We start from the raw sequence: 13,231 nt of genomic DNA on the forward strand, positions 1-13,231 counted from the left end.
AAAACAAAAAATATGTCATTATACTTAAAATCTTCAAAATTACTTTAAACTTGTTTACTTCGTAAAAATATCAGTGAATATTATTACACTATATGCTTTTAATTTAGGCCTTATGTAGTTTAAGTCGACGTTACTCTACGAGCTACGTAAACATACATAGACTTCCTCTTCTGTGATTCAGCTGACGTCCGTTACAGTAAACTGAATTGAAGCGCAGTATGTGGTCTTCAGACGCATATCTACTCTTTGAGGGGAAGGTGGCTCCACTTTTGGTCACCTGCCCGGCGTCACCTGGTAAACGATACGGCTTCTCTGCGCATGCGTAATAGACTGCCAAAAATCCTAACACCGTATCGCCTGACAACCAATAGTGTTCCAATCTGTCCAGAGATAAAGTCAGAGCAGCGCTGAGGGGACAGACGTGAAGGATTTCGGACCCGAGCAGCGCCGAGCTTTAAGGCTGAAGAAGAGTTCAACAACATGCCGAGATCTTTCCTGGTGAAAAGCAAAAGGGCCCACAGCTACCACCAGCACCGCTACTTCGACGATGACTACAGTAGACTGGACACTATTATGGCTGATGTGTGCGCAGGTGGGTGCATTTGTGCGTAATTACGCACGAAACATGGGGAAGAAAAAGGAGTCGTCTTAGTGGGAATTCTGAAAATTCAAGTGCACAAATTCATAACTCCTTTCATTGATTATCCTCTTGTGCCAATATAGAAACAAAATCTCAAGCCGAGTTCGATTCCAATCTGGAGCAGGAAGACGTGAGAACCGGCGCTGACAGACTGTCCCCTGGGTCGCGGCTGAGGTCCCCGAGGTCTCTGTCCTCCAGCTCCCCGCTGAGCTGCGGAGGCAGCGCCTGTGACCGGTCCTCCGACTGTGATTTCTGGCGTCCCCCGTCCCCCTCGTCCTCACCAGGTCTGTTCTTATCAAGACAAAAATATCATCAGTTTGTGTCTGAAATTTAAAGAGTTTTTCTCTTTCTCTTTTTAATCCTTCGTTTCATTTGGTGTTGGGTTCGCGAGATGTCAAAACCTTTACACATTTTCAACCCGACTTGTTCAACTATATTTGTGTATGATTAATTATTATTATTATTATTATTATTATTATTATTATTATTATTGTTGTTGTTGTTGTTGTTGTTGTTGTTGTTGTTGTTGTTGTTTATTAAAGCAGAAATTATTTGGGCTATAAATTAAACATAAAAACTTTAAGGTTTTTGATGAAGTGATGAAGATACGAATAATTATATTTCATATCTTCTATTTCACATATAAAATATTTGGTGAAAGAATCAAAAGGACACTTGTGATTAGTGACTGGACACACGACCCAATAACGACTTAAAACGTTTCTCTTTTGTTCTGCTTTGGCTTTTACGCACGGTATGGAGTCATGTCCAATAAAGTGCAGTGCATTTTCCAGGTGTCCTTTTTTTTAATGCAGGACATTATTTGAAGTTTTTAAAGATATCCAAATTAACTTTCAGATTCTGAGAAATGCTCCACTCCTGCAGGGGAGGACGGTCACTCGAACATGCCAATTTTCCCGTACTCCTGGTCGGCATACTCAGGAACCGAGCTGAGACATCTGGTTCAGGGGTCTTATCACCACCACCTCCAGAGCCACAGGGAGTCCCAGTCACCTATCAGCATCTACAGGGGAGAGGACAGCGGCAGTGAGTCCCTTTATGTACAGCGGGGCCTCGCGGCCGGATGTTACCAGGGTTATTCTTCAACGGCCCAAATCTGCAGGATGCGGGACAGAGACGAGCTGTATCTGGATGCGAAGCAACAGGCCCGCGTGGCGGAAATCAAGTCTGAGAACGATTTTATCCGCGCAAACCTCGAGTCGAGTGGATCATACAAGTGCATTAAATGTTGCAAGGTAGGCGTTTCCCTAATTTCACTTAAAGTCATCGTTTTCAGTTTTTTTTATTTTGTTCACTTTTCCTTTTCGTTTCTTTAACATTTTCTCTGTTGTTTTCCCTTCATTTTGGGTTTGATTTGGAATCATCCATGTGTTTTCCAAAGGTGTTCTCCACGCCTCACGGGCTGGAAGTTCACGTGCGGCGGTCGCACAGCGGCACGCGGCCGTTTGAGTGTGGGATATGCGGAAAAACCTTCGGACACGCAGTGAGCTTGGATCAGCACAGAGCGGTTCACTCGCAGGTATGGGCCTCCAAGCCGGAAATAAACCAGTGCACACGTCCCCTAAACCCGCTTTAGATCCACATCCTCGACGTAAAGGCCACAGATGGCATTTTCTTTTCCCACTACAAACCTCTCTGACTTGGCTTTAACTGCATTTCTACATTTAAATCTGATACTTCCAGGTTTCTCGACACTGACAGAATGCTGTCTTTTACAGGAGAGGAGCTTCAGCTGTAAGATCTGCGGCAAAAGCTTCAAGCGCTCTTCAACCCTCTCTACGCACCTGCTCATCCATTCCGACACGCGGCCTTATCCTTGCCAGTACTGCGGGAAAAGGTTCCACCAAAAGTCAGACATGAAAAAACACACTTTCATTCACACAGGTGAGACGCTTTAGCAAGTCAAAGTAATCAAGACGTGCAAAAAAGAAAAAGAAGACCTAACATTTTCCCCATTTTTTGTCCCTGCTTGCAGGTGAGAAGCCGCACAAGTGCCAGGTGTGCGGGAAGGCCTTCAGTCAGAGCTCCAACCTCATCACGCACAGCAGGAAACACACGGGCTTCAAGCCCTTCGGCTGTGACCTCTGCGGGAAAGGTTTCCAGAGGAAAGTAGACCTGAGGAGGCACAAAGAGACGCAGCACGGACTGAAATAAGCAGGAGTTCACGAAACTTGTGGCGCTTTAAGTTTGCTGTAATTGGTTTATTTTCCCCCTACTTAGCCTATGATACGCTGATTGTTTATTTATCTGTTGTGTTTTTATTATTATATATAAAAAAAACAACTAAATAATTTCACAAGCTTTTATAAGCTTACCGTGCTGTTTTAGTCAGCCTTTTTAACGGATTAAATATTAACTTAAGGAGCGCAGTTGTCATTTTTTCCCCATATTTCTACATTTAATTACCGGTTAAACACATGTAGTTTTTATCCACAAACATCTACTCTACCGGCTAAACCCACCGTTCACCGGTCCACTCGTTTGACCCGTGAACAAACGAGAAGCTGTGCGCTCAGCCGTGCAGACCCATCAATCACGTCTCGGAGTTATATCTCAGATATTAAATAGCAGAAACGTTTCGCTGCATGCGCCATCTGGTCAAAACCAAATATTTTCAGACAAGCGCATTGCTGGCATACCCGTATAATAAATGATATTATGGCGCCATAAAACCTCCATGTAAAGGAAGTCGGGAGAAATAGCGCTGGTTTTATTGCAGGAGGAGCTCCTCTAGCAGCAGCAATAAGCAGCGTGTCCACATGGCGTTTTCACTGAGGGGAGAGAAAAAAAAAGCTGGGTGTGATTTATTTGGCCCCGCCTACGTTAAACATCCACAGCTTTAAAACTTCAAGGATCTGATTTGGGCATATCTCACCACAGATTGTGTGCGCAACACCAACAGTCTCCAACAACATGCAGGATAAAACACACAACTTCCTGCTACTATTATTATTATGGATACATTTATTTTGTGGAAACAGACAATCCAGAAAACAACAGAACAAACAAACATTTGTCACACAGTCAAAGAGTGCAGTTTTATTGCTTTATCCGTATCTGTGTCAGTGTGCAGGGGATTTAAACAGCTGGACCAAATTCAGAAAGTCCTGCTCCTGCAGACCCAGCTCCACCATCAGCGTGTTCAAATACTCCACAGATGCCGAAGTCTTCAGGGCTTCTCGCACCAACGGAGACACCTCTGACAACCTGAAATGTGAAAAACCGACAAATTAAAACCAACTCAACACTAAACGGGCGACTTATCTTCCAACACAAACACAATCCAGTTCTTAGAAGTTACAAAAGGGATCTGTAAGCATTATAAAGACTACCCTAAAAGTAAAAGACGACATGTTCAGCCTTCAATAGCGTGATGTGTAAAGTTAGCAGTCACTTCTTATTTAAGCCATGTTCTCACACAGGCCTCTCTTCGCCAAGGTGCCGAGTGCTATGAGAAAGCAGCGGTTGCTGACTCATACGGATAACATTTGTTGAATAAAACGAACTCGAAAGTTTTATTTATAGAGTTTTTCCTCAGCAAAGTGATCAGGTCAAATAGAATTATTGCAGACCTGAGGCAGAAAAATATCCTGCTTTTTTTTATTCATGAAAGTGTTCACACACACACACACTATTAAAAATCTGGCCATCGACTACATTTTTAGAGCTGTAAAGACGAGCTCTGAATGTCAAGCAGAAAGAGACCGACATGAGAGAATAGATTTTAAACACTTCACAGCGTATGTCTACAAAAAGAAAAAAGAAAATCACACAGCGCCTTGGGCCAACACTGTCGTGTATATTCATATGACACAAGCTGATACTGCCGCGTGGTCAATCCTACTTTTGTGAACATAATAATGCTCAGTCTCTGCTGAGTCACTGTAAAAGGAGTGTATGTTCAGCTTTGCTGTAGTGTGGGGGTTGCTGAGAGGCTTACTGATAAGTGGTGTCTGTGCATATTATTATCAATCACACAGAAAACAAAATGCAGCAAAAAACAAAACTAGATGTCGGCTAAAGAGGAGTGGAAGCTTCCAGGCTGCTCAAAAGGACGCACATGCAGGGGGAACGTGTGCATGTCTGCAGGCCCATTAATGCTGAGAGACATAAACAGGTATGCTGCCATCAAGGTGCTGTTTTTCCCAGCAAGGCCTCGCTTGTGTCAGCAAAGCCACATACACATGCGCTATAACAGCATCGGTAACAAAAGAGCCTAAACTGGCTCATTTGGCCCATTATGAAACCAAATAAGGACAAAAGAGGCTCTGAATTGTTGAGTAGCTGAACGCCTAACAAATGTGACTTTCAGTGTTGCGTCATCAAAATGAGCATATATTTGTTTAAAAACAAACAAAAAACAACCGCTATGCCTCACAGCAAGAAAGTCCTGGGTTCAAATCCGCCGATCACATGGGTGCTCCCTGTGCTCGTGTGGGTTGTTTCCACAAGCGCGCCGGGTTTCCTCCCACAATCCAACAAAATTAATGATAGGTTAAGTGGTGATTCAACATTTTACTGCAGGTGTTAATGTGAGCGTGAATGCTTGTTGCCTCTGTGATGGACAGGCAACCGGCCCATCGTGTGTCTCTCACCCTACGACAGCTGGACAGGCTCCAGTGTTTTACTGTCCACTGTTTTTGAAATAAATCAAAGTAAATAATTATTGAATTTTTTAAAAAAAGTAAATAAATGTGTGTTTCTATTTGGGAAATGCCTTCAGTAACATGGAAAATTACACTGTGAGATTCATCTTTTATCAGGTTAGACGGTCAAAGTTTCCACCAATTTAAGCGAGATGGACTTTATCTGTTCAACCACTTGCTCTATCTTAAGACCGCAGCTCAGACAAGTCATGGCTGACATGAAGCCAGATTCACAGTATCAGTACAAAAAACAGAGTATTTGTCAAGTTAGTGCAAGAATATTTCCCTCCAACACTAAACTCACTGTCTGTAGCCCTCTGTCATCTCTCTCCAACCTCCATCCCTCCCCATCATCCTCCCCCACCCATGCCTCTCTACCTGCCCTTACCAGAGAGGAGGTACACTCCTGGTCAATCTCCGGTTCAGCCCAGGGTCTAGTGTTGCAGGGGGGGCATCCATTATTCAGCTGGGCTGAACAATAGCAGCCAGACTAGCTCCACAGCTGCCGTGCAGCAGACAGATAAGACAGCACACCAAATTATTCATGATGGAGGAATGGAAGGATGGAAACCGATGAAATCATAGAGCACCAGTGTCACATCTGACCAATGAAAGGGTAATATTTACAAATGAATGTTGACTGTTCAGAAGTGGAGTCAGTACGTTCTTAAAATCAAATCTGGAAATGTATTACAACAACTGTCAGAATTAGAGACGGACACCGTTCCCAAAACCCTTCTGTGAACCCTTTGGAATTACCAGGATTTCTGCAGTGATTACTCATAAAAGGCGGTCTGAGCTTCATATAATTCACAATGTGACAAACACACTTTGTGAGTAATCAGTGCTGAAATCCTGGTAATTCCAAAGCATTCACTAACCTTTTTACCCTTTTATCTTTCTTTTTTTGCAATAGTAAAATCACTTCAGACCCCAGATGAGAAATCTTGCTTCTGTTTTACAAGTTGAATTTCATTCTCTTTATTTCGCTGAAAATTACACAACAGTTTCTGTCGGGCAAGTTTCAGAGACCTCTTGGCTCTCCAAGGTGGCAGATCACCTACAGTACCTAAAGCTGTGCAACACTTCTTTTAAAGTTCAAGACGACACACAGTGTGCCGTGATATTAAAGCAAACTGACCAGGAACCATTGAGGGAGTAACAAATCAGAATCAGCCGTCAGGTGAAAGGTTTCCCAGCCCGGGGCAATATAAAGGATACGCAGGAACTGTGTGCCTTCTGTCCTCCATCACGGATCTGGACAGAGGTAATCAGGTGCAGATAAGGCCATGAGGCGTCTCTGTGTACTTAGACGGGAGCAGCACGGAACTGTCCGTGAACTGCCAGCAACACAGACACACACACACAGACCATATGGTAGGTGCCAAACTATGCCAAAGCACACAGCAGTCTGTCAAATGCACCATGATGACTTCTTATTCTTTTCTTTCAATTTCAAACAGTGTTAAAAATGCAGATTGCTGTTGCATCTCTGATTTAAGCACCTCTTCATGCACCAGTCTGGAAATAACATAATGTTAAATCCAGTATGTGTCATCTTCACCCAGTCATACGTTATAATGCTCATTTGTTGCTTAGAAATCTGGTTCCTGCTTGTTTTACAAAAAAAATAAATAAAAAAAATCTTATCATACACCAGCACAGTAAACATTAAATACACACTTTTCTCATTGTCAAGGCACGCAAACATTTGCACACACGGGTAAAGACGGCCGACGTGGTCTATTTCCCGAGAAACCATGGTTCTTCATTTCCTTGTAATGTTTTTTCTCTCCAATGTTCAACCGGGCTTGCTGAGGAGCAGCTCGACAGCTGACATTAAACTTAAACACGTGCGCGCGCACACGACACACACACAGAAAACTTACAGATGCAGAAGCACCACAGCTATGAGGGTCCACTCTGGAGTTTTATGGATGATGTTTTTGTTGGTGAACCTGTGAACATAAAGCACCACTGTTAAGTACTCTGTCTGTGTGTGTGTGTGTGTGTGTGTGTGTGTGTGTGTGTGTGTGTGTGTGTGTGTGTGTGTGTGTGTGTGTGTGTGTGTGTGTGTGTGTGCACATTTTATGGAGGATGCACAGCAGTTCCAGTATCTCGCCCATCGACATTTCAGAATTCAGACTGGAGCAGCTGGACATCAAATCATAACCCGCTATATGTTCTGGGCCACAGTCACCACACATCTGTGTCCCTCTGCAGATAGTCTGCAGAAATGCTTCATTCTAGATATAAATAAACTAGAAATATCAATTGTGCACAGACTGAGAGCAACAACCAAAAACACTGCATGCAGCAATGATTTATGTCTTTCTGCCAGCGCTGTGTATATTCTTTGGTTTGAGCCTCTTGTTATTGGGGCCTCTTGACAGCACAAAGACAATTCCCGGAAGCAGGACCATGGCGGTGTTGCTCCATAGCCTGATGTGCGTTTAAATCACAGACACAGTGATTTAACAGCAGGCCTGTTGAAAACATCCAAAGCAGCCAATGGCAATCCAGGGTGTGTCTAAGGCAGGAAATGCTCAATTCTGGCACAAGTTTAAAAAAAATTCCCCCCCCCCCTTTTTTTTTCTTAAAACAGAGCTCTGTCATTCTTATAGAGAAACAGAAGCCATACTGCTATGCTGACTGAGTAAAAACAGCAAGCGTATATAATAATTCATTCTACTCAGCTGCTTCAGTTTCAGAGTCCTGGTGTCATGCATGCTGGCTCAGTGTCACAGTGTAGCTACACTTGGAGAAGAAAGACTGTTGTTGTTATCAGTAACCCCCGTTTTCCTGTCAAATACCTGTGTGGATGTATAGCATGTGTGGCACACTGTGAGATATATGACATTTGGTAATACTTATTTTGATGTGCAGGAGATTAAAACACTTTCTTGGAAAATAGCCACAATTCTCTTTGAAGCAGACATTTAGCCCCATCACATGAAAAAAGTACAAGTTTTAAAGAGTCAATAAAACTACTGCTCGTCATACTTCATGTCTGCCTGTAGGGGGAAGCAGAGCTAAACAACTGTGTGTTGTGGAATTTAGATGAAATCAACTCATTAAATACACGTTAGACTCATTTCTTTGAGTTCTTCTGAAGAATAAGAGCGATTCCAAGAACATTCATGACATGTTTTGCTCATGCAAGGAGATAAAAGAGGAGATCTAAATCACAACAGATAACCAATCAGTTAGTTTCCTGTTCTATGTAGCTTGGTTTTCAGTGTTTCTCAGTAGATCCAATGTGGTGTGAAAACAGTTAATTATGAATAGAGTCCAAATACAGAGTCGTGTTTACTGCTGTGTAGCATCTTTTTGGAAGAGGTATGTGTCTCAGTCTTGTCTGATATGATATCCTAGCTGCTCAGTCTTGATCCTAATATTTTCACATAATCGTGAAATGTCTCAGTTTAGGCATCTGATATGTTTTCTATTCTTTATAAAATCTGTGTTTGTGAGATTTAGAAATGGTTGCATTCTGTTTTTATTGACATTTTGCGCAGCATCCCAACATTTTTTGCAGCTGGGGTTGTATGGCATGGCTATAATAAATGCTCATAGTTGTGCAAATGCTCACTAATTTGCAAAAGTGAAAGATTTAGGTTTATGACAAAGAGGGTAACGGGACACGTCTATATCCTGCAGGTGTTCAAAAGTAAACTGCCATTCAGTTACATACAAACAATCAAGTTTCACTATTATGTTTCTGAGCTTAATATGAACCCACAGAACAAGGCACAGTTTCAATGCTAGGTTTCCTTCCCTTAACATGAATTCAATTTAACAGCAATTTTTGACACATTTCTAGAGCTCATCCACTATAAACTCACACCTGCCTCGCCTCCCCTCTCCTGTGTGTGTGTGTGTGCGTGTGTGTGTCCGTCCTTTCTGGTGGCAGACTCTCAGACAGCACATATCAGACTGAGTGTGTAGTGTACTGACCTGAACGTCCGCACCAGGTTGTTCAGGTCGGTAGTGATGTCAATCATGGTGAGATGCAGTGGACCTACAATGTTTCTGAGGCTGCACAGCACAACCACAAAACAAGACAAGAGAGCAAAGAATTAAGATTAACTGATCATGAAAATCATGATTATGTGCAGCCATGTCAAACTGTGCAGCAGTGAGGTTCACGGGACCTTCACAGCTGTTGAAGAAAAACCAGGAAAAGAAATTAATAAGGCTCTGTGTGCCACATCCAAGAAATAAAGGACAAACAGACACGCACCAGCTGGAGAGTTTCTCCACTGTGATTCGTTTCTGGATGAGGTTCTGAGCATGAGAGTCAACGAGCGGCAGGACCGGATCCTTGATGCTTTCCTGGACTGTCACCTGGTGTGGGGATGGTTTAAGAACAAAACTCACTCTGTGAGCTCACCTAATTTAAAATCAAACTCTTAAAGCAAGTCTTTTAATATGCACTTACCTGCTTTCTATTGGGCTCCTCTTTCTCGTCAGGCAGAATCCACGTGCCCTTATAAAATTCCCTGACCCGGAGCTCCAGATCCTGGGTCTCCCTCCGCAGCGTGTCATAGTTTGGCGCTGCAGCTGACGGGCTCTTCTTGTCCCCGCTGTTGTCAGCTGTCACCTCATCCTCAAGGTCATCTTCATCCAACTCCTCTTTGCCTTCTTCTTCTCTTACCTCGGCATAGGGAGAACCAAGGGAGTGATCGGAGCCGTACAGGAACGTTAACGTCTCATCGGTACACCACTCCTTCAATGTGTTTTTTAGGCAATCGAGCAGATTCATCCGTACAGAGTCAGGTTTGACTTCGGCGTGGTTCTTCAGTAGATCTCGCAGCCCAGCTGCCCCCCTCTTGCTCATACCCACCTGCGTGATGTTGAGTTCTTGCTGGCCGTGGCTGTTCTGATTAGTGGCAGGAATTTGTTTACTTTCTGTTGGAGGGTTTGAGCGAGGAACGCTGCGAGTTACCGTCTCCGATAAACTGCACACGCTCATCTCAGCTGTAGTCTCTTCCACACCAGAAAGCTCAGATAACTCTCTCTCTCGTGGTGCCGCCTGGTCCGTATGTGTCACCTGCCGCTCTTTGGGTTTTTCAGCATCAGTAACTTCAGTTTTACGCACGTCTGCCTCTTTTCTTTCCTCATCTTCTATCATACTTCTCTGTTCCTCTGTATTCTGACTCTGAGGAGGTTCGCTCTTTTCTTCATTCCCCTCTTCGTTGTTTATCTTTCTTGTTTCAGAATTCCTTTGTTGTCCTTTCTCATCCTCATCTGAGCGTTTAGGCAGGTCACCCCAGTGTACCCAGGGTCTCTGCTGCTGAGAGACCACGCTGGAGACAAAGTCCTGCTCATGTTCGCCGTCACTGACATCACTGTGGCTGCCTCCAGCAGGATGATCCCGAGAGCTGTGAAGCTCCTCGTGCTGAGCAGCCACGGGGTTCTCGACGTCCTCCTCTTTTAGACACCTCTCAGACAGCATCACCTCCTCACCAGAGCTCCCACTGAATGCACACATGTAACCCTGGATCAGTCTTTCTATTAATAAGGCTAAATATGGAAAACTAAACACCGAAACTTATTACGTACCGTTCTCCTTGCTTCAACAACTTAATTTGAGGAGGACTGAGAGAGAGAAAGGGAGCAAAGACATTATACAGAACATCACTGCATTCAACGATTAGCTCAATCAGGTGATTTAGGACAGAGATGAGAAGCAGCACACACACCTCTCATGTTGCCGAACCCAAAGAGGCGTCTTTGGTATTTGTAGCTCAAACGCTTTGGAGGCTTTGTAGCAGAAATTACTGCAAAAACACTAAAGACAAAAGAAGCAAAGACCAAAATGTGTCTTTAAGCACACTCTGGCAAGTGTAAAAAACAAAAAAACAATTTCACGTAGAAACACTCACCTTGCGCTCTGTGATGTCATACACTTTATTGGTCTTAGTAGAAATTTTGTATTGTTGAGATGGGATCTAGAAAGTGAACAGCACCACAGACTCAGTCATCACATATGAGACATGGAGATGTTTATTATTTGCAAACAAAATGCAATATCAGTGGCCTTACCTTGCCCAGTTTATTAGGACAGACGGGATAACCGCACAGCTTAGCAATAGACCTCTCCTCTACAGTATCTTTGTAATTAGCTGGGGTGATCATTTTGGCCTGTGAAGTAAAGAGAACTCGTTACTTTGCAGCTTTTCTCTGGTTTACATTTGTGTAAAATTAATATTGCGTGACATTTTAAATTATCTGAATATTGACAAAAAGCCTGCATGTAATCTAAAGTCTGTCATCAGAAATGGGAAAAAAGTGTGTGTTTACACAGCGTATCTCAGCTGCCATAGGATGAGAGGCAGAGTCCACCCTAGACTGGTTGCGAGTCCATCACAAAGCTAACACACAGATACAGACAACCATTCACAGCTCCGACCAGCTAACCAATTATGGATGCCTTTGGTCTGTGACAGGAAGCCTGAGTATCTGGAGGGAATCCACACAGACACAGGGGGAACAAACTCCACACAGAAAGGCACTACAGAATGAGATTATGGGTTAGCGAGTTATGTCGAACTTGAAGTCAGAATTTTCTGTGCCACGAAAGTGTCTCTCTTTTCACCTGGCTACATCACCATGGTAACTAATGCCGAATACATTAGGTTGTTTATTTTATCCTTCTATGCACTAGATGCCATGATTGACATTTTTCCACAGCATTAATATCTTGTGTTGTCTGTAACAGTTTTGCATTTTATTGTAATATTTTTGCTGTTCGTTAGAGACTTTTGACAGCATTTTATCATTATCACCTTATAACGTCTGATTAGACAGCATTCACAGGGATTATTCTGTGTGGAAAAAGAGTAGAACATGACATCCCGTAACAACAAGCCTAGTTAAACATCATCATAATGATGTCCATTAACTCTGTCTGGGGTTTTAAGCTTTGTCAACACCTAACGCAAACAAAGCCTGGCTGTAGTGAACTTAGCATACTCCTCAGGTCCTTCTTGCTGTGAGGCAATGGCACTGCTGTATTCAAATTCATAACAGGTCTAAATAGCATGCTAGAGCCAGGCTGTATTATACTGGGCCAATGGCAAAACCTCAATCATAGGGATCTCATGGCGATTATAAACCCTGGAAACTGCAGATTGGGCCATGTTCTGAGACTGTGAGATTCTAATTAATCGTGGCAGACATGGTGTGAATAAAAGAGACAGGTTTAGTATGACAGAGGCTTGGCAGTGATGTAAGGGTAACAGGACCTGTGCGTGAGAGCAGTGAGGAAAGACTTCGTCTCCTGGTTTGCCTAAAGCTTGTGCCCTGTCTAAAGTCACCGGTGACACATACACAGTCCACTAGGAAGTCCTCAGCCACACTGTCGTCCAGGAGCCGCTCCACCACCTTCAAAGCTCTCTTCTCCAGCTCCAACTTCTCCCTCAGCTTCTCCTTCAGCTCCTCTCTCCTGACACAAAGCACACACGTGAAGAAGTGTCTGTGTTTACTCCACAACCAACAAATGTTTGGTAATGATTACTGGTGCAGCTGAAGCGTCCAGTAGAGATGTCCTGGTGGAGTAGGGGTTTCTCACCTTCTCGCTTCTTCCTCCGCGGTGAGTGCTTTGACACGTTTCCCACCTGCCTCACAAACAACAACAACAAAAAATTGAATATACGAGTTAAATTAATCTGTGAGGGAAGAGATGTTGTTACTCTACCAACCAACCAACCAAAGGCTACACAAGCCAGCTGTGAGCGCTCTGAGATCCGTGTAACTCTCCACAACGCTGTGAACACTTCTCTAAAACCCGAGAAACAAAAAACAGGCTTTTAACGAACCCTTTTTGGAAGTTTTTTTGGAGCTCCCGCTCCTTCTTCTCTCATCCGTCTCCATGCTGTTTCTGTTTTCTACGCTTTCAACTTTGACCTGTGACGTGTCT

At 43.5% G+C, this 13,231-nt stretch overlaps 2 protein-coding genes across 2 annotated transcripts; one reads left to right on the forward strand and one right to left on the reverse strand.

The window, feature by feature from the left end:
- The first annotated feature begins 422 nt into the window (after window positions 1–422).
- Window positions 423–2,890, forward strand: gfi1aa (growth factor independent 1A transcription repressor a). Its single transcript, XM_006786791.3, has 6 exons — window positions 423–592; window positions 724–924; window positions 1,499–1,896; window positions 2,043–2,180; window positions 2,380–2,545; window positions 2,637–2,890. The coding sequence occupies exons 1-6, from the start codon at window positions 481–483 to the stop codon at window positions 2,813–2,815; spliced, it is 1,194 nt and encodes a 397-aa protein (XP_006786854.1). The 5' UTR covers window positions 423–480; the 3' UTR covers window positions 2,816–2,890.
- Window positions 2,891–3,602: 712 nt separating this feature from the next.
- Window positions 3,603–13,208, reverse strand: rpap2 (RNA polymerase II associated protein 2). The gene is made up of 12 exons (XM_006786792.3): window positions 13,131–13,208; window positions 12,884–12,929; window positions 12,643–12,757; window positions 11,356–11,454; window positions 11,196–11,261; window positions 11,013–11,101; window positions 10,873–10,908; window positions 9,749–10,787; window positions 9,551–9,654; window positions 9,265–9,345; window positions 7,197–7,265; window positions 3,603–3,868 (listed from the first exon to the last, which is right to left on the reverse strand). Exons 1-12 carry the CDS (start codon window positions 13,183–13,185, stop codon window positions 3,724–3,726), a joined length of 1,944 nt encoding a protein of 647 aa, XP_006786855.2. The 5' UTR covers window positions 13,186–13,208; the 3' UTR covers window positions 3,603–3,723.
- Between the last annotated feature and the right edge of the window lie 23 nt (window positions 13,209–13,231).

Source organism: Neolamprologus brichardi, chromosome 18, assembly GCF_056152115.1.
Source record: "Neolamprologus brichardi isolate AB-2024 chromosome 18, ASM5615211v1, whole genome shotgun sequence".
Lineage (NCBI taxonomy): Eukaryota > Metazoa > Chordata > Actinopteri > Cichliformes > Cichlidae > Neolamprologus > Neolamprologus brichardi.